Genomic DNA, 25605 nt, shown 5'->3' on the forward strand with positions numbered 1-25605 from the left:
GATTTAACTGGATGTAATATACTGATTATAGGAATAACGGTTTCTGTCAAATGTTGTAATTTTACTACCTAGGTTTTTAAAGTTTTAAGATGTTACAATCGATTGAAACGGAGCATAGTATATGTAGAAAGTGTCGGCGCAGGAAAAATTCTTAGGCGGATGAAAAATAAAACCAAGTAAAATCAGTAAAATATAAATTTATTTGTAATATCAGTAGGTACAATAAGTGCACATTCTTGAATATAGCTGCATAACGAGATTTTCACCAGGACGGATTTATTTGTAAATATTCATAACAATTTATACTTTTATAACAAAAGATTATGTTTTACAAGGCACTCGTTTCCTTGAAGTTCTTTTAACTTGTACTAGCTTTTAGTAGATCATTTTGCCTAAACACTACATAGTAATAAAAAACTAAAAATACATAACTTAAAAGTACTAACTAAATCTAATAATGTCCTATTAAAGAATTAATTCGAGATTAAATGTTCTTAATTAAATACACAATTAATTGGAAATACTTGAATATAAAACACTAAGAACACAATGACTTACGCTAAGCAAAAAGACATGAGATTCAGTCGGAATTAAAAACGCGAAAATGTTTGATCTTAAAATAATACTAATACACAAAATACGAACACTAATTCACATCTAACATCAAAATACTTAAAGTAAATGTTGAAGACATATTCAATGTCATAGTTTTTAAAATTAAATGAATTCAAAGATGGCGTTGAATATCACTAAATACGTTTGGAATGTAATGATGAGTAAGTACAATAAACAGGGACGGGAACAAAATCACATAAAATTTCGTAATAATAATTAATTCCTACAAGTGCATAAGATTTGCACGTAAAATTAGTAAAATGTGTTACGTGTTATATTGGGAATTTAATAGAAAAGATATCAATTGACCTAAATATCATAGATCTTGGTAGAGATTCTAAGCTGCCATAGAGTTGTGGGAGTGTTTTTTTCTTTATTTCGTAATGTCGTATTCATAGTTGCCAGTGTGTATCATATTTTGAATGTTCTTTGAGACATAACAGAACCTTTCATTACTATTTCCCATAGCTTTACATTTGATTTATAGCAATACAGACAATTTAAAACACAGCTTTTCTGACGTGTATGCACTACTAATATTGTGAACAAAATCTTTGTGAAGAATCGAAAATGTTCTATTTTTTTTTAGAGAATTTGTAATGTGATAATTTAGATTACATGTAGCCAAGTTGACGTTGTTGCTGCAACTGGTCGCGCAACTGATGCAGGGCGTGTTCCGGCTGGCTGTGTTGCATCTGAGCCACTAAGTTCTTGGCTTCCAAACGTAGTTCGTAAAGCTTACAGGCCTCCAAATATAGCAGAATTGCTGCAATACCTGTAAAATGCATTTCAGTGGTTTAGTACTCATTTAAGAATTCAGAAAAAAGTTGAATAGTGATTGGCAGTTTTTTAATGCACAACTAATAATGACTATACATTTTCTATAAAATCAGGTAAGGGTCATTTCAAATAGATGCTGAAATATGCTGTAACTGTAAATGTTACATTAAAATAAGAAAGTTATCTCTGCCAAGACTATTTTCCTTTTAAATATCCTGCCTCATTTTAGAGAAAATAATCCTGCAAAGTGGGACAAAGTCATTATCAGATGCTTGTGAAACCACCTGCTTCATTAATTAATCATAATATTAACTTTTACTTACCAAATAGTATAAAGGCCACTACAGCAAAGGCATAAGACCAAGACAGCACATTGAATGATGGATAGAGAAGCCACTCACGATTGTAACAGTTGCCACCAAATATGGCTACTGCTAGGAACAAGAATACACCTGAAAAAAGGAAGATGATAGTATTTTTACTAATCTAAAATGTATAGTTTATTATTATTAGTCACATTTCAACAGTAGATAGAATAACAAGTCTATTTTATAATGGCAGACCCTTATTTATGCCTGCCTATTGACCTCCTTACAATAATATTATTGGCCTCTTTAAACTATTAAACATAAATGTAGCCATTACAGCTGTTATTCATACCAAACAGTCTAGAGATCAGACTACTGAAGCAGTATAGATGGTTTTTACTTAGTGAATGTATAACATTTTATAAAAATATTTAAGTAAAGTCAAAGTGAAATATGCTTCATAAACTTTGACAAGTATTTGAAATCGTCAAAATATTTTTTATCTACCAGTAGAATATAACTTACTTGAGATAGCAACCATAATGAAGGCAGAGGAGACAAACATCCACTCATATCGGAGCACAGTGCGCAGTGGCCAACGCACAATGACACATGCCAGCAGCACTTGAGAGGTCAGAGACAAGATCAAAGCCAGTGTCACAAACGACTGCACAGCCATCAACCAACCTGGCAGCAACCATTCTCTGATCATGTAGTATTCCTAAAAGATATAATTTAATTAGTATGTACCAAATGTAAATGAAGAAGCTTTTTTTTTTTTTTTAATACATACATTATACTACTACAATAGTGTAGTTGAAATACCTTCTACAGACTCATTGAATAAGCATGCAAAAGTTTTCTAAAAATCAATATCTTTCGATAATAGCATAGAATCTACAGAAAGTATGTTTCTTACCTGACTAAAGATGTAATGGCATCCATGGAACAGCTTGTCGAACTGATACGACGGGAATCGGAAATGATCGAAGCAGTATTCCCACAGCCCCATATGTTTGAAACTCGAAAACATCTCTGGATACGACTCTATCCAGTACGGGCCGGCGAACGACAACAAAAGAAATAATCCGGCCACATACGTAATACTGGCCCCAATAAGAGTAGCATCTGAAAAAAATACATAGAATTTTCAAAATATTGTATTTTTATTATCATAATGAGAAATTCTTGTTAAAATTTAATTTAAAAACGTCTGGTGCATCAAGAATATTCAGACAGGGCGTGACCGAGTTCACATTACTTACTTGAAGCTTTTGGATACTCATTATCGGCCGTCATGATTTTTCGTTCTTTCTTTCGAAGTTTGTTCAATTATTATCAACAAAATGATGTTTATAACACAACTTTATTATTAAAATAAAGAAAACAACTAAACAAGCGTTTCCAACTGTAACAAAATTGACAGTTTGACTGACAGTAATGACGTTACTTTTGTTGTTACTAAACGTTCCGTTACTGCAAATAATTTGTTTTATTATTATTAGAAAATATTGAGATTTTATTGTTTGAAATAATTGCACTACAAAGCAAAAAAATTTTTAGCGTAAGATGAATAACAGTCCCAAATAATGATAATAACTTATTTGGATTTATCAGGCGTAATTTAAAATAATAACATATGCCTTGGAAGTTGGACTCAATATCGCAGTAATGTATCTTTACAACTTTTTGGAAGCACCACTTTAGTTAACAAGAGTTTACAATAACACCATATTTATGTACTCGTATTCTGTATATTATATTGTTAACACAAATATTTTTTGCAGCGATGCAATTGTAAGGGAACCTGTTGTACCTAGGCCGGTTTTTTAGAAATATATTTTTTATTGTGATTTGACGTGCAGCACACAAATCATATTTGCATATTCTGAAATGTCAATTATTTGGGTACTCACCAAAAAAATATCAGAAATGTATATTTAATACTTACATAATATTTTTAAATTTAAAAAAAAATGGGAAATGTGGCCAAGGTACAACATACCCTATGTACCTAGGCCAGTAGTACGTTGTACCTAGGCCACATTGAAATTTGGGGGTAAATTAAGCAAATTATCAAGTTTTGTTAAATAAAATCATTTATTTGATTTATTACAGTACACAGTATTATTACAGTATACAGTATTTAACAAAACATTTTTAAAATTCTCAAATGATCAAAATTTAGAAATGATCAAAATTAAAATAATATTCATAGCTTTTTTTATGCTTTTCAAACAAAATATTTAAACAAAAACAACTAACTTTGGCCACCGTTTCGTTACATCACATCTCTGCGCCTGCCAAACTCCATATGTGTATTTTGATGTTAAAAAAAATGAATATTGTGTCCCAAATAAAAAAAAAAGTTTTCTAAAATCTCACAAAAGACACATGTGGAACTTGGCAGGCGCAGCGACGATATCACATAATATAATATAGCAAATCAATATACCTATATAGCATAGCAAAGGAAAACAAAATATTGAAACAACTAGCTGACCCGCGCAACTTCCCTTGCGTCACATAAGAAAGAATGGGTCATAATTTTCCCCGTTTTTGTAACATTTTTTACTGTTACTCTGCTCTTATTGGTCATAGCGTGATGATATATAGCCTATAGCCTTCCTCGATAAATGGGCTATCTAAAACTGAAAGAATTTTTTAAATCGGACCAGTAGTTCCTGAGATTAGCGCGTTCAAACAAACAAACAAACAAACTCTTCAGCTTTATAATTTTAGTATAGATTATCTTTACCTATATATAAATTATTATTTCTCTCTTAAATTTTAATCAGTCATTTGGACTAGCTATTATAAAAACACTATCAATAATGTAGATATATTATTCAGCCTTAAGCATTTAATGGAAATCCCAGTACTTCTGTATCTCTGGAACATAATTAATTTCTCTGTTCTTGTTAACTTTTTGCGGGCTTTTAATCTCCTCTTTTTCTGGCCATTTCCAGTTTTTAAGTGATTTTTGCATCGATTTCTGAAATAATAAAGATATTTAATTAGGAATATTATTACGTAAATGTGAAATAATTTAATAAAACATTCTCCTGGCCAAAGTATAACATCCAGGTTGTACCTTGGCCACTGGCCAAGGTACAGCTGATCGACAGTGACCGAGGTACAACACTACTCCAACTTCACTAAAACGGTGATTTTATATAGTTTAGAGGTTAAGTATCTCGTAAGTTTTTTATTGTGTTGAGACTTGTAAAATCAAAGAACCGATAGCATATAACAGATAAGTGACTATTAGAAAACTTTTAAAACTATGAGACTTCAAAATATATTAGAAATACTTACTTTTTCACACAAAAAAGTTTCAGCGTCGATAACACCAAACACCGGCTTAATGGCGGTATGCGAATAACTTCCAATTGAATAGTCTGTAGTGACGTATCGAATACAATAAACAGTAGAATTTAGTATCGCGCGAATATTTGAAAACGAGCCCAGTGGCCTAGGTACACATAGTGCCAAGGTACAACAGGTTCCCCTATACTCAAAAAAACATAATTTTATTGTAAAATAAATTTATTAAGGCAGTAAAAATTTATTACATACATATTTTGAAATAATACTTAACACTAAAATTATACTTGAACTTACGAACTAACAATGTAAAATTGGACGGCATAAATTACGGTACATCGTTGTGTTTGTCTTCATAATATTGCTAAAAAACAATACAAAATAAAAAATGGACGGTGGAAATCACAATCATAAATTCACAACATGGCTCGTGAACACATTTTTGTACAGATTAAAAGCTAAGTTTAAAAAATCAGATCTTTAAAAAGTTACTTTGTGTTACCTACTTAAGTTATGTGCGATACCTTAAAAACATTCAGAGATTGCAATGGAATAAATCCATTAGTTATACATAACAATCTGGCACACATTCAAATCAGTATCTACCATTCAAATTCAGTCATTTAATACAGACATGGTACATTACATTAGGCACAAACGGTACAGCGTCTATCAAACATATTCACAGTAAAGACAAATAAAGCTGCAAGTCTTTCTCTAAATTATTTGGTAAACACTTAAAACTTGAATAAAATTAAATGGAAAATAAAATATCATAAGTAGAAGTTTAAAAAATGCTTATAAAATACTGAGAAGTACTTAATATTCCTAAAAAAAGAATCACTGATATTGAAAGAAAAACTCATAGTTCGAAACTTTATACAGTTCATCATTAACTACGACGTGAATGTGAGAAATAGGTTCTCAAGGCAAAAATGTCATACAAATTATTGTAATTGACAATAAAAAAATTGACATTATTAACTTCTTATCGGGCCTTACAAGACAACTCGTCTATCGTTCTAACAAGGCTGCCATTAATTTAGTTTTGTGTATATAAAGTTTTGTTGCAATAATAAGTGATAGATAATCTATATTCTTATAACTGGTTGAGATGTTTTCTTGTTACGCTTTCGTTTCATATTCTAGTTCAAAACGCGCTTGAGATTCCTTGAATCTTTTGAGCTTCTTCATCTGAATGTTGCCTTCGGTCAGGAATAGGGCGGCGGCGACCAAGCATGCCACGGAACCGACAACGCCGAGCCCAAACGACCAACCTGTGAAAGCAATAAAGATTTAACATTACCTCTTATCGAATTAAAGCAGATACAGATACCTCCTTTAGTATGAGATGTGTGTAATAATAACCTCTTAAAACATATTCATACTTTATCAGTTCAACTAAAGCGGTAATGTTCTTTGCAAATAATACGCACGCAAGTAACATGTCTTCTAAGTGAATACTCACTAAATCAGCAAATTACATAAAATCACGCCTTTTTCTTATAGACAGAGCCCAAAGACCTGGGCCGAAAATTGCACAAAATAATGACTTTAGCATAAATAAAGAATAACTGTTATTTACCTAAATAATTATTCGGATGATCCGGCATCCATCCATCAGTGTTGCCTAAACTTGCGAACACAATCACAGCTATAACTCCACAAATACCTGGAAAGAAAAAACAACGATGCAAATAACAATATAAACGTCTACAAATAAATAAAAGAAAATATGTAAAGTATGGCTAATGTTAACAGTTGACTGAACTTAAAGGTTATTGTGAGATTCGCAATGATGCGTCAACGCGATGTGCAACAATAGTCGAATAACATTACAATACATAAAATCGAATTAATTTAGATATTGAAGTTAAAAGCTGCTAATGCATACTGGATACGTACATTCGCATATTGTTTTTTATGAATAAATATTATGTTATTATTATAAAAATTCAATTCACGACAAATGTTTTACAAAAATCTGATAGATACAACAATGAATGAGCTTCCCAAGTTAGTCACTACAGTGTAATTTGAATAATATTTCGATTCTACAAAAAAATGGTACCACATTGATCAAAGGACTTACCCCCGGTTTCTGAATACATTTACCAGTAGTTTATCTATTTAATAGCGTTTTTTTATATGACTTTAAACGCTATTGACTAGATAAACTAACGCTAACTAGGTACCTCAGAAGACGGGGGTTAATCAGACAAAATTTAAAGGGTTCCTAGTATGTGTATTCTTACCAGCAGTTAACATAACGTATCCAATACTCCTGATTAGGGTGACGTATCTGCTTTGTTCAGGGCCGCAACACGTGAAAAACATCAACACCAATATCGTTGATATTAGCACTCCTAGGAGACAAAGCGTGAAGAAGAATTGGGTCGCTATCATGAAACCTGAGAGACAAAAGAGCCTTTATTTAAGTTGCTAAATTAACATGTAAGATACATTTAATGTCGAGACATATTAACTTATAAAGATCGGTCTACGCAAGAGGAGCCGAACACAAGCGGATTACAACCCGAGTGCAGATTCGTGTAGTGTTGGTGTGGACTGATTTTCAACGAACGAACGCGTTTCTAAATAAAAGAAGTTTGTGGTCGACTCGTGCTCCGCTTGGTCTCCTTTAGATTAGATCCACATTTATCATTGGACTGCCTACCCAAAGGCAAAAGGTGTGATTTTATGTATGTATATAACTTTTGTTTGCATGCGGGATACCGACATGACAGTCTGTCATATAAAACGGCAATTTTCTGTTAGCATCTTAAACTCGAAAAACCTAACTGACTAAAACCAACATAGCATGATTCGAATTTATTTTAAGACGTAAGACTCGCTAATTCGTAGATGGATGTGTAATTAAAACCATGAGAAAATCCATTAATGTTTTTTATTCGCCTAATTTAATTGTCTTTTCTTGGTATTTGACTTGAATGAGATAAGGTAATATTAAATTTGAAACAAAGATAACCCTGAATATATTACAGAAAAGCGAGTATCAAGAAGTCGAAGTTTTTAATTTAGAAAAGGGGACATTGCAACAAATACTTAGATAACTATATGAAATATGACTAAAGTGCCATAGTGTGTCATTTTTACTTGACTAGTATGTACCCTGTAGATGCATATGCACACGAAAACGATAACAAAAGTGTAACGCCATCCATTAGATACCTATGCAATATCATAATTTATACAACAACAACCAGTTAAAGCAACTTACCTGGCAGTAGGTACCCTCGTATTCTGTCATAACCAGTCGTGAACGGGTCGTACACCCAACGACATCCCACAAAGAACCGTCTCTGATACTGATCTAGAGGATCCGGCAGAGATCTGAAGCAGTGGCTCCATAATCCTAATCTAAAATACAAAAAAGGAGGTGTTATATCTGGTTGATGCTATACGAACAAAACAAGAAGGATGCCTTCAATTTGGTATACTAAAAAACAGATCGCGTAACTACAAATACTCACGAAACATGAGTAATAAATATAATGATTGATAATCCTTCAAAGAATGGACTTAATAGATGGAATGGATCGAATAAGTAACCTAATAGCCCTACGGCAATAGCATATTTTAAAATCATGGGAGTCAGAAACACCTTTTCCGTGACAAAAAACAAAGACACCTAAAAAAACACATCCGTGTTTTATTCATATAATTACCTGTCTAATTTAGCGCCTCTTATTCTGGAGTCGCTGACCAACCAGCTCGGCGTACCGAATGCCAATGCCACAGTAACAAGGGCAATGACAAATACGCCAATGCCACAATTGCCGGCCAAGCTTCTATTCTTCATTGTCTCTGTAACAATTTTAACCTTATCTCAATAAATATAAGTACTTATTATTATAATAGTTACGTGCGATGTTATGCATTTTTTAAACTTCTGCGCGCCGCGGTATCGCCTTGAACTAGTTCCCGTGATCTTTGACTATATTCTTTCCGGGACTGATAGTGACGAATATAATAAGAGATACATGATTTTTTTCTGCAATAAACAATTCGTAAAGCATAGGTATAGTCCGAAAACTTAGTAGAGAGCCTTGTATGTAAGGTTCGCTGTTGAAGGAGGTATACCAAATTTAGAATTTAGAGCAATGTCAGTAATCACTCACAGGCCAATGCAGCTGATGGTGGCCTGTCTGATACAACTTCTTTCTTTTAGAACTACACAGAATTAGTAATGATATACCCGATAAATCGCGCATGCCAAAGGTCTCTTCTAAATTATCGGACTAAGTCATGTTCACTAGTGTCAGAGATTATTTGTACAACGCCCACACGAATCAAGGTGAACTTAAATTCAATTCAGAATGCACCACCCACTGAGGAAGTCTGGAGGAGGATCATAGTTGACTAACTAAGAAGAATGATTACATTTTCGAACCACAACAAATGACTCGCGCAGTCCAAGAGATTAAAGTGATGTAATATAACAAGTAGCGTTAAAACTAGCTATTATAATTTATCGTTGTAATATTAATCTTGTCGGACTTCTAGGCTTGTTGTCGTAAAGTTCTTTGTGCACAGTGTTAGTCATCGGAAGTAAGGTCAAAGTACGTGATAATTAATGTATGTACCTGTACACCGCAAGCGCGAATCACGGTGCAGGACTAAGGTGGACCACAAACTGTGTGAATCAAGTTAATGAAGTGTAACAGCTATGGAGGTTTCTTGCAGATACCAACAAATCGATTTGAAAGAACGGTGTAGGGAAACATTCGCATAGCATCTATGGACTTTTTTTTAAAGCCCCGATTGTAAATACATATTCAAATGCGAGCAGTAATTTTAAGGACTCCTTTATTTATTTGTTGTATGCGCTCCAAGTTAACAAATACCGGTGCCAAGGGATCTCGGGATTCATAAGTTCGATTGGGCTAAAGGTAAATGAGTGAAACACGAGTGGCAGCCAAATACTGTTAATGCGTTGAATTATTCTCTAGAAGATCGAGATGACCGTTTTCATACTTAGATAGGATTAAATCTTTTGAGATTATTAAGCGTCGCAATCATAAATGCGTTTACGGAGTAGTCTGAGAAAGCGTAAACCATACACGAAAAAAGCGCAGTTTTAATCAAAATTGGGTAAAACCAATTACGTAAATGAGCATTTTTATTTATGTAAGAACTTTTATTTATATTACTCTACCAGAGGTAGATAACTACACGTCTATGAAGCTCCTACTTTGATCAGTTCACACTTCGCATATACTAACCAAAGCTCAAAGGCACAAAGTAAATTACTTTTGGCGGGTTAATTAGTAAAATTCAATGTCAGAGCAATTTGTAACAACTTTATATGTGTATGTCACTTTACACTAAGAACAAGGTCAAGCACCTGAGATGAATAGCAAACATGGCTACCTCCATGTAAGAGTTTCGTAATGCACACTCAATGGAGCCACTGTGAGTAATATTCAGCATAACATTCACCCAGAAGCACAATGACGAAAAGTTCACACGCCTTCGTGTGTGGGAACTCGTGGACATTGAAGAGTTCTTTTTTTCTTTAGAGCAAGATTTTATTTTCGGAAAACAAGAAAATATGTTGATATAATACCTATTTAGTGTGGATAACGTCTGGGTAATTACGATTTTGAGATAAATTTTTAGTAAATCCTATGGAATTAGGAGAGAATAAGGTAATGACTAAGGGTCAGATATACTATCTACTAGATAAAGTGACAGTAAATGTATGGAAACTGCTGTCAAAATTTCATCTCATATGAAACTTATCCAGAATAGTGAAACCAGGCTTCAGGTCACAAATAGATCTGAGGGTCTGAAGCCAAGTGGTAGTATAGCAATGACCAAATTGTCTAATATGAGTACATTGAGTACACAATTTCAGATGATTAGTTGGACAGTTCTATTTTGGATAGCTCAGGAAATTATTTAGGCAGTTCTCTGATAGGATAGTTTGCTAAAGCAGTATCAAGACTGTCTTTCATATTGTAAAGTTGGAAATATCTTGTAAAATAGCAGCATTTTGTTATTAGACACTCAAGAGCAATTTGATTTACTGGTAAATAAAACATCTAAGGGTTAAGCAACATTTGCAGTCAATGTTCTATAGATAGGTGGGTCCTTTGTATTTTAGCTTAGCAACTTAATTGCTTTTTTGAACCTTCAAGTAATTTATCCAATAGATATCTGTTGGAAATTCTTAACTGTCAAAATTAAGTTTTCTTCTTATTGGACTTTTTAGAAACTCACATCTGTGTTCTTTTCTAAAGTTACATGCCCCTATAAACTTTAAAGGTTCTTGATATCTTACTATCAAATCAAAAAACTAACTGAAAGATATTCTTCTACTTATTTTCTTACACTGCCTTAAATTCAAAATCATAGTCAATCAATTAGTTGTAATTTTTGCTATATTCTCAAAACTAAATGGGAAACTGTAAGTTAAAAATATATGAGTGAGTGTGAAGTTTCGAAGTTAGGAAGACAATATTCAGGACAGAGTGAAGTAGAGGAGAAAGATGAGGAAGACTGATCCCACTACCATATGGGATTCATAGCATGGAAGAGAGAGAGTTCCAATCCTAAAGAGGCAGGATATGCTAATTATAAATAACAAGAATCAGGTCATCTTCAGCCATTTATAGGATGTTTAGCATTAGCAGCATCCTGACCCCACAGTCAATTAATCAACTTAGATTGATGATGCAAATACCTAGTCCCAGTTGATAGATTAATGGTGGTAAGGAAAAAAAGCTTTAGAACAATAGCTAGTAAAAATGTGATTAATAGATAATTTAATTAATCATAAAGAAATGTTTATTTTAAATAAACAATTAAATTACAATTTCCTGAGTAAAACCAATGCTATCATTACCACATTTTTTATGCATAGACATTAAAATTTAATTGTACTACAACATAGGGAACTAGTATTGTGTACAACATTTTAACTATCTTTTAAAAATGCTTGAATTCATATTCTCAGTACTATTTCTTATTAGTATTTCTAGATTCTCAGTACCTACTATAGTCTACTCCCAATATTAAGTTACTTTTTCTCTTTGATCAGTATGATCAAGAACTATTTAACTATTGAAAAACTTATTGTAACATAAAAACGGTTTTATTACAATATGTTTCAGTTTCATATTATTGTGGTAAACTTATTCTGTGGCTTTCATTTCGGCATTATAAAACAAAACTTGGAGGCACTTACTTTGTAAGACTGACTTAAAAAAATATTCTCTGATTAATCGATTTAATTAATAGGGGGAAAGAAACTCATTGAATCTTGTTCGCAGATACGATATTTTAGAATAATGTTGTTTAATTAAGTGTAAAGTAAGTTGAATCAGTACTTACATTGCGTGTACACAACCACACAGCAGACACTCCTTCAAAATAAATAATTGTGTCAATTATTAGCGACTTATTTGTCCCTAGCACTAGCAAATTGCACACTGGTTTCAATGTGTACTTTTAATTATGTGGCTTATTTTAAAAACACGAATATCGTAGACGATCAGTAAACAAATCAAATAGCAAACAACGCCCAACAACGGACAGTTCGTTCTCAATAGTTGACGTTTGTCAAATGACAAAATGGATTTCGTTTCGTTCTTAGTAATTTCTCTGGCAAGTGACTAGTGATGTTCCCGATTACATTTAGTAAATTAAATAATTATTTATTATAGAGTATTTAAATATAATTTACATTTTTTGTAATTTTTCTTGAAATGAAAATGACTAGCTACAACAGATGACACTCTATAGAATCTAAACTTCAACCGAAACGGCAAAGAATTTGAGCTCTGGATATTTGCAGACAGTAAGTACGCAGTGCTAATGTGCTTTTGTTTTGTTTCAGTTTTTTTCGAGCCCACAGATCGAAGAAAGGCTACTAAAATTCTACGCAACAAGCATATCATTCAGTATGCTTCCCCGAATTTATCAGAATTACGAGAAATGGCAAAAGTTTTTGGTCCTGCTCCAACTATGAAACATGAAACTAGCGAATTATCTGAAATTGTGCGACTATCGTCTGCTGTTTCGCCTTTTGTAAAATTTTTAATTATTACTGTAGGTTCCAAGGGAGCTGTTACTATAAAAAACCTAGGACATAACAATCAAGAAGTAGTAGTAAAGCTCTATCCAACTGATCCTTTACAAAAACTTGAAAACGTGTCTGGGGCTGGCGACTGCTTCTCTAGTGGTGTGATTCATGGTATCCTCTCAGGGCTTAAAGAGTCCCAGTGCATATCTGTAGGATTCGAAGCAGCCAGAATGACGTTAATGTCTAAAAACACTGTTGCACCCAATTTAAATGCCATTAACTTATCATCTGTTAAGGAAGCTAAATATAGTTACTTATAATGAAAAAATATTGTTGTTTGTAAAAATATATTTAAAGGCACATTTAAAAATTAATTGTTAGTTTGTGGTTAACATTCCCAAAAAAGGTGTTAGTTCAAAATCAAACAGTCTATTAAAAAAATGCAAACGGCAACATACAAAGAAACTGTAGGAAGACATTACAAGCATTAGCTTGCTGTTTGTCATTTTTAGATATAGTTTACATGAGATTGGTGATGGATATAATTTATTATTTTTATATCTTACATTTAATAATAGATCTAAATAAATGAGATTTTTAGTTTGCTTAATTTTAAACATTGAAATGCATACAGAAATACTGTCATCAAAAAAATTTATTACAAAAAAATATAAGAATGTCTACATCTATCTTATAACATAAGCCTTTAGGCAAGCTGCTTTCGTTTAAGCACATAAAGCAACATTTTTTTTGCCAAGTGCAAAGTTTGTAAAAGAAAACATAAAAAGTATTACACTCAGTCTCAGTACTACTCTTAAGTAAGAACATTGTTATACCATAAAGTTATTTTTGGACGGATACATCTTAACATACAACTAAAACTAAATACAATCCTTTTTTTGTCTATGAAAAAGAATTACTCAGATCTTCTGGGAAGGAGTGCACTTATTTTTTAAACAAACAATATTCTAAATTCAAGTTTAAATGTCTGTATGTCCCCCTGAGTAACCAATTTTTCTTTCTTGCATGGTGTATGAAGAAGGTTCTCTGCTTTGCATTTCATGAAGTCTTTTATACTTCTGTACTCTTGCTTCTACCAGGAAGAGAATTCCTGCAGGGAATAAAAACACTACACCTATGACGCCGAGGGCATATGCCCAGCTCAAGTCATTGTGCTCCCAATTAGGCATCCAGTCTCTACCATCTCCTCTTGCACCAAAAGTTGCCACAGATATGATCCCAGAGAAGCCTGTAAACATAATCATTAGATGTAACTTTTTTTTTTTTACAATAAATTAATAAAGACTGAAATTCTAGTTTAATTTGTATGATAAACCAAAATAGCAGACTTTAAAACAGAATAATTTAAACAAAAGTCCAAAACATGTCAAGAAATATAGTATACATAATTAAATCTTCATAAAAATGGAAAGTAGGCTGCTAAAGATGATATAACAGAGTATTCTTTCAAAACTGGACACAGGAGTAATGTCATAATAAAGTACTAACCTCCTATAACCAGCACAGTGCCCAGAGTCACCAAGAGCGTCAAATAATTGTCATCATCTCTATCTTTCTTCATGTAAAGGTAAGACAAAAACATTGACAACAGGACACAACACAAAGCGATTGTAAAGAAGAACTGTGTTGCAATAAAGAAGCCAGGCAGTAATATGTCGTGGATTATATAATATTCCTCTTCAAATATCCACCAACAGCCGGTAAATACAGTGTCGTACCAGTGGTGGACTTCTTTGAAACCATTGAAACACACTTGCCACAATCCTGAAATTTATAACATAAAACTTGCATTGTCTTTATTGTAATCCCTCTACAACTATGAAACGAAAGCATAAGATATGAAGATCAAGAATTATAAGCTGATTGAAAGCGCTGATCTCTACATAAACAGTAAAATACAATCGAATATTACCGATTCTTATAAACTTAGGATTCTTCAATTTTCCATCAGTAACTAGCCAGTAGGGACTTACAAATGAAATTATCACGAATACCGAGGCTAGTATGAAGAAACCAAGGGCAAATAGCCCCGTTTTGGATTTAGCCATTGTGGAAATATAAATGTAGACAAATTATGGTCAAATAAACAACACGCCCTCAATAAACCGTCATTTTTAGTCAACGTTTAGTGATGTATTACGGTATTTCTCGTTTATGTCTAGTCGATTTTAGGACATCTAACTAAAAGCCAGTATTTTCTTAGGTTGAACATTATTAAAGAATTAAACATTTTTCACCATAATTTAATATATAGATACGTATGTGAGGTATTTACTAGTGCTAGATTTTTACAAAAACAAGGCTGCACCTATGTACCAATGTAGTTCTCCTTGCCTGCTCCAGCTAGCGAAAAAATAATTTGACACTGACAGTTTGAGTTTTGACATTTGATACTCAGGTGAATTTGTTTACAATATTTCTGGTTACAATTTTATAGAAATTATAAAGCAGAATAAATGCTTGTTACACAATTTATACATGAAATGAATAAATGTTGGTTGCTACTATAATATATGATGATTTTTAAACGTTATACGTCAATAAGCATCCTCTACAGAGGGGCCCGCCACATGCAAATCCAAAGTCGAGATAAGCCAGAACATAACAACAATGTGAACTGTTTGTGTAATTATCTGAATATTAGTGAAAGTAAAGCTCAACACTTGTCTAAAAAACATCCAGTCATAACTAAGTTAAACGAAGAAAGAATTAAAAGTTTAGTTAGTGCTCTCAAGGATATTGGTTATTCTGATAAAGTTCTACTTGAAGAGCCTGGATTGTTTGGTGTTCTGCCTATCACACTAAAATTCCGTTACAAAGTTTTGAAGGAATGTGGAATAAAAAATGTTTCACCTGCACTGTTGTCGACATATCTGACTGTAATAAGACAGAAGACAATAGAAGAACTAAAAGCATCCAGAGAAATACCTATACATGTTAATGTTGAAAACAGATTAGCGAGTTATCTGACTCAGTGGCCTACTTCACTTACATCATTAATATATGAGGATGTTAATAAGTCAACTTTGTTTACTGTAAGATTAAAAATCATTCAAAGATATCTTGAGCTTGTATTAGACCTCACCAGTGAAGAGTTCTACAGGGGTGTGGAGACATATCCCACAGTTAAACACAGACCATTGGAATACATAAATGAAACATTAAAAATATTACAATCCAGTATTATGATGCCTAATCATAAAATAAAATCTAATTTATATTTACTTCATGCTGATCCAGAAAATTTAAAAAATATAATATTTAATTTTCGAACTATTGGTGGAATTGATGTTAAAGAAGTTATAAGAATGCATCCTAAGATAGCTATCAAGAATGTGCAAACTCTACTTGATATTAGAAAAATATTAGAAGCATATAACATAAGCAATGAAGCTCAAAGAAGATGTTTTGATATCTATACTTTGGGTCCTGAAACAATCAAGGAAAGGTTGGAGAATGCAAAGAGTACACCAGAGTTCAGTATGTTCTACAACCATCCAAGATTTCTTAAAATGATACATTACAACAAAACAGCACTGAAGAGATTGAGTCAATCATATGAAAAAAATAAGAAATGCCTAAGTCTAAATATACTATCAGGGAGTTCAGCACATTATGATGTGTTTGAGAAAGCCCCTGGTGATAGATTAGGCAAAGGAAAAGATCTTCTATTTTGTATAACCCAGTCATTAGGTAAAAAATTCACTACATCACAAGTAAGAAATATGATCAAAAGACACCCTTTTTGGATTAACATACCAGTACTTCAGGCTAAATACATTTATGATAAACTGTCCTTAAAATATACTGATGATGAAATATTTGAAAACTGTCCTATTTTATTATATCCATGGAAGAAAGTGAGCAGCACATTGAATTTGTTGCAGAAGAAATGTCCACAGGAACATTTTACAATATTTCATGAGGATTTTAAATTTGATGCTTTGAGTAATTCTCAAAAATTAAGTTTAGTTTTGTACATTTTGGAAACAAAACATTATTTTTCTGGAAATGGTGTATGGACAGAAGAAAGAAACATGACTTTAGACAATGTGCCACCATGTGACTTAGAAACCACTAATATAAATAAATAAAAATATTTATTGAAAAATAAACTATATATTTTATTTGTTACCACTTTATTATTTCAGTCTATATTATAAGGCTTCTAGTATCTGAATTTCAAAAGCGTTTAAAAGAGGGAATTTAAGCTGCAAGTCTACTGCGTTGGAATCGGAGCATACGCACTCTAAGGATTGGTTGGTTCTATATTCATTTCTAAGATGTTGCGTCCACTGGATCGGCATTTCGACGCCATAGAAATTATTCCAAAGTAATTAGTCTATTTTCGCTTCCATCTATAACTAAGCCCTAGTGTTATTACTTCTGAATATTGTAAATGAATTAGTTACATGGCAGATTTTTTTCAATTGTTTTCATAATATATATTTGCTGCCTCTATTGAGCCATATTTAGCCAGGACTTTTAGTAAAGTAAAACTAGACTTGAGACCACTATCAATGAATCATATAAATTTTTGATAGACGCGGGAATCGAACCGCTGACAACCGTACGTAGCTCGTGGTAGCACCGGCACCGTGATAGATGGTGGGTATGAATTAGGAACCAACATTTTAAGAGTGAATGAATTTGAATAATTAAATTACCTATATATTAGCACGGCTAGTTGCCAGGCACTATTGAGTGAGTACCTTACATAATCCACTTCTTAGTGAAGTACCCCAAAGATCTAGGACTTAGAACTTCAATATGCATTATGATCCATTAGCTAGCAACACTCGATATCAGAAACGTCACTTGTCATTGCAGTCAATTTCTCATTCCGTAGTCTGTGGTAGTGGAAAATGGCGACCTTACTCCCTCGTTCACTTGGTCTCACCCAAACATTAATCCTGAAAAATGGAACTAAGGTAACACCAACCATATGATTATGTTGTATTGATCAAAAAGACGATTGAAAACATTTCAACATTACATGTATAGACCTTACAATTTAAAACTAGAAACAATAAAGTAGATTCATATTTGTTCCATACGATTTTTATTAATTTTTTAACATATTTTATGTTATGTATCTATAAAAAATTAATAAGTATGTTATGTTATTCTATAACGTCGGACCTTGATAGATAATTTAGAAATTTATTTATAAATTTGACCTTGTCATTTTCAGCTATTGTGACCTTACGTCATCGGTACCGTGTCTAGTTATTCAAGCAATTTTCACAAATATTATCTTGATCAGATAAAGTACATACGTATCATACATTAGATTTCATAATAATGTAAATATTTCAATTAGCGTGTTCGGTCAGATCAATACACATGACAGTTGAATGTCGTATTAATCAATCTGTTTCAAAGTCTCCGGTCCAAGGATTTGCTATGATCTCTGGATAATCGAGTTATCGGTGAAGTTTAACCCCTCTATAAACCTCAAATAAACTATTCCCTTATTATAATGAAAGATTTTTTGTCAACATTCACACCATAACATAAACTTCATATAAAATTCATGTTTTATGTAACTGCAGTCTGTTTGTATTATCCTGAACGAAAACAAATTGTATTTATCATGTTTATCTCAGTTATCAAAATTTGATAGTTGTTAAGTTTTTTCAAAGTCATTGCCAGGTGTCTATTTTAAAATAAAACAGTTACCAGTGGTCATTGCCTTGAGACATGTTATTATCTACTTTCTAATTATAAAACGTAATTACTTATATTATGACCCCAATAAAATTGTTTTGAGTAAAGTTTATACAACAATTGAGTCAGTGGTCCTAATAAAAATTTTATTACTTTAAAATTATTTCTGGTGGTACATTAATTAATTGAATCATTAAAATCTATTTTATGTCTGTTCCAATAAAAACACTACTTGCTGCATCATGCTAAGACAGATAATCAATATCAGTTAGTATATCACTGGGAAATATAATGAGTCATTAATGTTATCTCAATTTTAATTATGAGATAGATATCACTTCACATATTTATTTATATAAATAAGTTAATAACCCACACTTGGCCAGCGTGGTGACCCTTGCCCTGCAGCGGGACAGTAATGGGTAAAAAAAAAGGAACTAACTTCATTAGTAAGTACTAATGAACTTTGAATATAGGAAGCAAGTACTATTGCCACACTTATCTCAGAAACAGCAGTGCAGTGAAGTGAATAAGTCTTATCACTTTCTGAGATTTTTATTATTATGATAAGTTGAAGCCATACGTCATGAGAGATAGCAATGCATCATAGCTTTATGAAATATTTTTTTCTTTTACTCAGTGTTGTGTAATTTTTATATGGCTGCAAGTTCTGCAACAGTTAGCAATCTGACTACTGGTATAAGCCAGTTACAATGTAGCATGCCCTATTTACTTCCAGTTGAAGCTGGGCTGATCTATATCAGTGTTATTCTGTTCACAAGTTATCAGTGTTAATCTGTGTTGTATTATCAATTACAATATTTCCTTAATATATTATCCATACACTACAGTTGTTTTAAATTTGTTGGGAATTCCCCAAGCAAAATAGATATGAGGAAATCATGACAAGTAATGTTGATTTTTCTAGTCAAACAAGATTTTTTTTCAATATTTGATTTTGTATGACAGAGCCTTTTTTTTGTTTCTGTTCTTATTGTAAAGTTAAGTTTATTTATTTGTTAGCTGTTGGTTGGTGCAGCAGCACAGAGGCTTCCCAGCACTCAGCAGGTCCGCAACTTGAATGTACATGAATACATAAGTTACACGCTCCTGCGTGACCATGGCATTCCTGTACCTCAGTTCAATGTGGCCAAAACAAAGGAAGAAGCAGTAAAATTCGCCCAGGATCTTAAATCACAAGACATTGTCCTCAAAGCCCAGGTAATTTTAATTTTTATCTAGTTTTAATTTCTGCAAGACTGCAGTGGTTGCATAGTGGAATAAGAGGGCACCTCCCATTCAAGTGGTTAACAGTTTTAACCCAAGGCAATACACCAATGACTTTCCTAAGTTATATGTATAATAGAAATAATTATCACTTGCCCATATGGTGAAGGAAAACAATGTGAGGAAACCTTGCATGCCTAAAATTTATTTATGGCATGCAAAGTCCCCAACCCCACTGGAGATCCTTGTCCAGCAATGGGATGGTAATGGGTAAAGAAAAAAACGAATAATAATTTCTTGCTTAGTGGTTTATTTCTTATTACAATTAATTAGAAATAATATTATATGAAAGTTGCATATTTTAGGTTCTTGCCGGTGGAAGAGGAAGAGGTGCCTTTAAAAATGGCCTGAAAGGCGGTGTCAGGATGGTCAATACGTAAGTCGCAAAAATATCTTATTAGATTTTTTTACTAGACAGGCTGTTTTTTTTTTAAGATACTTTATTTAAAATATTTTTTTACTTAGACCTGAGCTGGCCGGTGACCTCGCTGGCAAGATGTTGAACCAGCTGTTAGTGACAAAGCAGACTGGTGCAGCTGGTCGTATCTGCAACTTGGTGATGGTCACCGAGCGCAAGTTCCCGCGCAGAGAATTCTACATCGCCATCATGATGGAGCGCAGTTTCAATGTAATATGCTACTTGAGTCATTTATTACGTTTTGCAATAAAAATATACATTATCAATTTACGATTTGTGAAAGAAATTCTATTTAAATTCAAGTCGGATTGAATCGATCTGATCGTAAGGTTGCTTTAGGTTTTCGACTAAATTTGTTGTTGTAACTGTTGAATACACTCTCAAATACGTTAAAAATTGCAAATGCATACTATTTCGAGTCACGTACACGTGCTTGGCAGGTATACCTGCGGCGTCCATGTCGCGCCAACGAACTCTACATATAAATAACATTTACTTTCACTGCGATTGTAGTACAATGAAACTGGACATTGTTATGTGTTTATCAACTCGTTGCATCTAATTATAGGGTCCGGTGATAATTGCGTCTTCGCAAGGTGGTGTAAATATTGAAGATGTTGCCGCGGAGAACCCCGACGCGATTACATACGACCCCATCGACATCGTGAAGGGTATCACTGACGAACAAGTCAAACGTGTCCTCCAGAAGGTAGATTCTTCATAATATTATTAACAATATTCTCGGTACTATGTACAATTGTACAATCAGTCACATAAGCATATTATGTAGTTGTACACTATGGACAAATAACATTTGATATTAACTGTGGTAAAGTCAAAGTCAAATATTTTTTTTTTATTAACTTTACAAGTACTTGAAATCGTCATTTTTTATCTACCACTGTTTCGGAAAAGCTGTTGCTCGTGAGAAGGAACGGCAAGAAACTCACGGCACTTTGCACTTATTGATAATGTATGTCGTTAAATACGCAGATATTGTGTTGCTTAAATGTTAATTAGTTCAGTGTCTTTTGTTACTGATTGTACATTAAGAGATTTCGGAGATTTGTTTCGTTGTAATTGGTATGGAATATAATTACTTTTACAGGTTAAAGTTGCAGTTTTTCAGCTTGTTATTGATTTTGTAGATTAACCTGGACACGCCTGAGGCTAACGATATGGTCAAGAAGATGTACGACCTGTTCTTGAAGAAAGATGCTCTTTTGATTGAGATCAATCCTTATGCGGAGGATGCTTTGACCGGCAAATGTGAGTTACATTAAGTTCTTTAAAAAATTTAATAATTACAGTGCATGATTATTTGCACAAGTTCCATATAATATTGTTGCGTCTATATATTATTGATACAAATGGTATATTAAAAAATTATCTGGTTTAATATTTCACGATATTATCATAGCGAAATTGCCGGCCGGAAACAGTCATTTACCTTGCCGCGCCGCAATGCAGAGCGTTTAACGAACTGTTATTGTGCACTCAATCGTCTTTATCGACATGATTAATGTCTATTTATTCGTGTACTATTTGTAACCACTTGAGTACTCCCGACTAAATTGTGATATGAATGTCGCATTGAAGCTGTTCATATAAAATGCATGTACAATTGTACACTTTTAGGAAGTCTCATTTAAAGGAAACGTAATGTTTTTCCTTATATAATTATTTTTATTCCATTATGAATGTTGCTTTATGTAACGGTGACTTGAGATATCCATTTCGATAAGAAGTTTAAATAGCGTAACGAATATTATACGATATTATATATTAAGTTTTAATTTATAACGTTTTATCGTTACAGTCTTCTGCTTGGACGCTAAGTTTAGATTCGACGACAACGCTGATTTTAGGCAAAAGGAACTGTTTGCCCTGAGAGACTTTACCCAGGAAGATCCTAAGGAAATTGAAGCTGCTAAAAATAACTTGAACTACATTGCCCTCGATGGTGAGAGATTTATATAAAATAGATATTTAAAGTGACTAGACATACTCTCTACCTCGTAATAGATTGAAACATTAGAAAAATTAAAAATAAAGCTTGCCTTCTTTTTTTAATGTTAGCATGTGTGGTGCAGTGTTTATATTCGGACAGAAATTAATAAATAATTTATTTGTTAGGTTCGATTGGATGCATGGTCAATGGTGCTGGTCTGGCCATGGCCACCATGGACATCATCAAGCTGTACGGTGGAGATCCCGCTAACTTCCTCGACGTCGGTGGTGGTGCCACTGCGCAAGCCGTAGCGGTAATGCAACCTGCAACATGCCTGCCTGATTAAAAATATATATCATATTAAGTATATAAGACTTATTAGTATTCTTGGTTTCCAGGAAGCGTTCAAAATCATCCTGTCGGATCCTAAAGTGACTGCTATTTTGGTAAACATTTTCGGTGGTATTATGAGATGTGACGTCATCGCCGAGGGTATTATTAACGCTGCTAAGAATTTGAACATCCAAATTCCAGTGATTGTTCGTCTTCAGGTTTGTAATCAATTTACATATAGTTAAGTTTCAAAATAATGTTACCTGGGTTTTAAAAGGTACAGTTTTCTAAGATTGAAATCTTTTTCCAGGGTACTAAAGTGAACGAGGCCAGAAAACTGATAGCAGAGTCAGGTTTGCGCATCGTTCCGCGTGACGACCTGGACGAGGCGGCGCGACTTGTCGTGCAACTGTCGGAGATCGTCAACCTCGCCAGGAAAGCCGGAGTCGAGGTGAAATTCGACATCCCTAAATTTATGATCGACCCTTAAAACATTACAGTATTTTCACGTATTTCTTCACCATTTATATCCAATCTAATTGGTCATTCTACTTGTCTATTGTAACCCAGTTAGTTGAGTTGAAAGTATTGTTTTCATTCGAATTTATTGATGTAATTCGTTACGTACACTCGTTCAGTTGTCATGTTATGTGACGGTGTAATAGTTATGAAGTATTTATAATATTACTCTAGTTAGATATTCCGTAATCTATGTCATAGATATGTATTATTTATACACGCTGAAGTACTTTGTGATATTGTACATTATAAATGTTAAGCACTTTAGCTTTTCATAGTTACCTTTTCCGTTAGAGTTGAATGTAACTTAATCGAATATGTCCCGCCAGAGCAGAACTCGACAACTATTGTTGTATACAAGCCAATTAGATTTAAACCACGTCATTCATTGCTCTATTTATTGTACACATTTAGTTTAAGTGACCCTATTAGATCATTGTAGTTAGTCTGAATAATTGTTAAAAATATTGCATTAATGTTGTAGTGAAGTGTTTGTTACGATGCTTCGAGTTGTTATAACGTTTTTAAATCGCTTTTGTCATGCGTCACTTCGAACGAAATCGAGTTTCTGGTTAATATTAATTGATGTAATACAAAGTATTTATTGTTTTGAATGTACGCCTTGTCGTGGTAGTACATTGAGACGTGTATCAGCGCAATAATTAGTATTGTGTACATTACGTACCAAACATGTATGTTTATTTGTAAATAGCAACTTTATCGTAATTGGTTGGAAAATGATGTTAATATTTTTTTCTAACATAAAAAGTACAATATGATGTCGTCAGTTTAATCCAAATATACATAGTAGTGTATTACAGTATATTTATTTTTTGGTTTCTTTTAAAGAATCGATGATTTAATAAATTTATTTTAGATCTGTTCCTTAGTTTCAATCATGTATCCTATCTATTTAGATTAGTATATTTTAGCAATGTAGTATTTTACCCAATTGTAGAAAAACACATTATTTTAGATGACGCATAACTATGTAATAGTCATAGTATTTAATTTTCTATTGCCTATTATTATCTTTGTCACGTCTAGGGACGATATTAAAAAGAATCAGAATAACACAACTTATGTAATAATAAAATGTGCTTACATGGGTCTTTCATGATATTTTAGTTTTGCAGCACGTCATGGAACGTGACTTTGCATTTAACAAATCTTTTCTTGCAGAGATCTTTTTATCTTGCCTAACGCACGCATTGAGTTCATGAAAGGTTTTGAAAATGCTTCAATTTCTAAATGTAGGCATGAAGATAAGCAAAAGCCGTGGCAAGTCACGCGAGCGATAAATAAAACCAGTTTGAATAGGTATTGTTATTGTTCGGTCATTCGTCACTATGAAATTTTAATTTTTATTATTAACCGTGAACAGTCTTTAACATGTAAAAATGCAAATAGCAAACGCGTTGCTCACATAATTATAATATCAGTGTCTTTAGTAGCGATCGTCTAACATTCATCTAGCAGACCCCCAGACACCCCAATAAATAAATGTTATGCGGCCCGCAGTATACCCATGTGCTTTCCTATATGAAACTTCACTCGAAAAGTGTGACGACCGCTGCTAGGATCCCTGAATTACGGTTTTATATAGTAACACTGTATTTGAGGAATTTTCTTAAGAGCTGCCAAGTAATAATAGTCTGATCAAAAATACATGATATAAGCTGCATAAACCTACTGCTATTATATAAAATGTTGAATAGTGATCTCCCTGAATCTTTTGAGTAAGAGATGCGAGTAAAATACGAATTATGCGTGACATAAAAGTAATTTTTGCATTGAATTATGAATCTCTTAGGTGTCCGTAAGTGTTGCCAAAGGCGGCTCCGGCGGCGGCGGCGGCAAAGGTGGCGGTGGAGGAGGAAAATGTTAACGATGCTTGTAAGAAAAGCAAATAGTGAACGTCGCCAAATACTTACCACGAGACTTGTTGAGGATATATTTGTATTAAATTTTTAGTTTCATATCCATGTTATTTTATTGTAGCGTAAATGGGAGGTCTTTGCGATCTTAGTATTTTTAGCTGGTCTAGAATCGTTACCAACTTAGACCTACTTAAGTACTTACTAATTTCAGATCTTGTTGAAAATGACTACTACGCTACTAGGAAAACAAACACTAACTTTTTCTCAGTATCTTTCCTTCATGTTCTGAGACCTAAATCATTTCAACGTTTTTAATTTACTTTTAATATTTCCTTTCCTGATTTTCGCAATCATTACGGCACTTATCAGGTCCTTTCCCAAACGATTATTATAAACTTAAAACGTATATTATCATGACATTAAAATTACAAAACATTTGATATAGA

General features: G+C 33.1%; 6 protein-coding genes across 6 annotated transcripts in view; 3 read left to right on the forward strand and 3 right to left on the reverse strand.

Moving 5' to 3' along the window:
• The window catches only part of LOC142981026 (uncharacterized), a 116383-nt gene extending 102929 nt beyond the window's left edge, over positions 1-13454 (forward strand). The window contains exon 11 of the mRNA XM_076126681.1: positions 12895-13454. Coding sequence (XP_075982796.1) covers positions 12895-13400 — 506 coding nt within the window. The 3' untranslated portion in view covers positions 13401-13454. The remainder of the gene's footprint in view (positions 1-12894) is intronic.
• pck (Claudin superfamily protein pickel) lies at positions 182-3153 on the reverse strand. Its single transcript, XM_076126646.1, has 5 exons — positions 2969-3153; positions 2623-2831; positions 2229-2424; positions 1719-1847; positions 182-1390 (listed from the first exon to the last, which is right to left on the reverse strand). Exons 1-5 carry the CDS (start codon positions 3000-3002, stop codon positions 1230-1232), a joined length of 729 nt encoding a protein of 242 aa, XP_075982761.1. The 5' UTR covers positions 3003-3153; the 3' UTR covers positions 182-1229.
• On the reverse strand, positions 5241-12634 carry sinu (claudin family member sinuous). Its single transcript, XM_076126657.1, has 6 exons — positions 12390-12634; positions 8720-8858; positions 8272-8411; positions 7286-7441; positions 6616-6702; positions 5241-6307 (listed from the first exon to the last, which is right to left on the reverse strand). Exons 2-6 carry the CDS (start codon positions 8851-8853, stop codon positions 6156-6158), a joined length of 669 nt encoding a protein of 222 aa, XP_075982772.1. The 5' UTR covers positions 8854-8858; positions 12390-12634; the 3' UTR covers positions 5241-6155.
• Positions 13455-13717: 263 nt separating the features above from the next.
• Positions 13718-15223, reverse strand: kune (claudin). The gene is made up of 3 exons (XM_076126712.1): positions 15014-15223; positions 14590-14865; positions 13718-14329 (listed from the first exon to the last, which is right to left on the reverse strand). Exons 1-3 carry the CDS (start codon positions 15147-15149, stop codon positions 14061-14063), a joined length of 681 nt encoding a protein of 226 aa, XP_075982827.1. The 5' UTR covers positions 15150-15223; the 3' UTR covers positions 13718-14060.
• A 255-nt stretch (positions 15224-15478) lies between these two features.
• Positions 15479-17205, forward strand: LOC142978230 (transcription termination factor 5, mitochondrial-like). The gene has a single exon (XM_076122581.1). It carries the CDS (start codon positions 15615-15617, stop codon positions 17193-17195), a length of 1581 nt encoding a protein of 526 aa, XP_075978696.1. The 5' UTR covers positions 15479-15614; the 3' UTR covers positions 17196-17205.
• A 697-nt stretch (positions 17206-17902) lies between these two features.
• On the forward strand, positions 17903-24161 carry ScsbetaA (Succinyl-coenzyme A synthetase beta subunit, ADP-forming). Its single transcript, XM_076126736.1, has 10 exons — positions 17903-18032; positions 19795-19992; positions 20364-20434; positions 20524-20686; positions 21045-21185; positions 21625-21745; positions 22296-22439; positions 22613-22740; positions 22826-22978; positions 23071-24161. Exons 1-10 carry the CDS (start codon positions 17967-17969, stop codon positions 23248-23250), a joined length of 1365 nt encoding a protein of 454 aa, XP_075982851.1. The 5' UTR covers positions 17903-17966; the 3' UTR covers positions 23251-24161.
• The last annotated feature ends 1444 nt before the right edge of the window (positions 24162-25605 follow it).

This window comes from Anticarsia gemmatalis, chromosome 2 (assembly GCF_050436995.1).
Source record: "Anticarsia gemmatalis isolate Benzon Research Colony breed Stoneville strain chromosome 2, ilAntGemm2 primary, whole genome shotgun sequence".
NCBI lineage: Eukaryota > Metazoa > Arthropoda > Insecta > Lepidoptera > Erebidae > Anticarsia > Anticarsia gemmatalis.

Excerpts from the sequence above, each read along its gene's own strand:
- sinu (XM_076126657.1), bottom strand. The coding sequence starts at position 8,853 with ATGAAGAATAGAAGCTTGGCCGGCAATTGTGGCATTGGCGTATTTGTC. Across the intron at positions 8,412-8,719 it reads AGAGGCGCTAAATTAGACAG|ATTAGGATTATGGAGCCACT; the intron begins GTAATTATATGA and ends TTTGTATTTTAG. Across the intron at positions 7,442-8,271 it reads ACGAGGGTACCTACTGCCAG|GTTTCATGATAGCGACCCAA; the intron begins GTAAGTTGCTTT and ends TTTGTCTCTCAG.
- kune (XM_076126712.1), bottom strand. The coding sequence starts at position 15,149 with ATGGCTAAATCCAAAACGGGGCTATTTGCCCTTGGTTTCTTCATACTA. Across the intron at positions 14,866-15,013 it reads TCCTAAGTTTATAAGAATCG|GATTGTGGCAAGTGTGTTTC; the intron begins GTAATATTCGAT and ends TATAAATTTCAG. Across the intron at positions 14,330-14,589 it reads CACTGTGCTGGTTATAGGAG|GCTTCTCTGGGATCATATCT; the intron begins GTTAGTACTTTA and ends TTATGTTTACAG.
- pck (XM_076126646.1), bottom strand. The coding sequence starts at position 3,002 with ATGACGGCCGATAATGAGTATCCAAAAGCTTCAA. Across the intron at positions 2,832-2,968 it reads TGAGTATCCAAAAGCTTCAA|ATGCTACTCTTATTGGGGCC; the intron begins GTAAGTAATGTG and ends TATTTTTTTCAG. Across the intron at positions 1,391-1,718 it reads AGTGGCCTTTATACTATTTG|GTATTGCAGCAATTCTGCTA; the intron begins GTAAGTAAAAGT and ends TGCATTTTACAG.
- LOC142978230 (XM_076122581.1), top strand. The coding sequence starts at position 15,615 with ATGATGATTTTTAAACGTTATACGTCAATAAGCATCCTCTACAGAGGG.
- ScsbetaA (XM_076126736.1), top strand. The coding sequence starts at position 17,967 with ATGGCGACCTTACTCCCTCGTTCACTTGGTCTCACCCAAACATTAATC. Across the intron at positions 20,435-20,523 it reads GGTGTCAGGATGGTCAATAC|ACCTGAGCTGGCCGGTGACC; the intron begins GTAAGTCGCAAA and ends TTTTTTACTTAG. Across the intron at positions 22,979-23,070 it reads CAGTGATTGTTCGTCTTCAG|GGTACTAAAGTGAACGAGGC; the intron begins GTTTGTAATCAA and ends ATCTTTTTCCAG.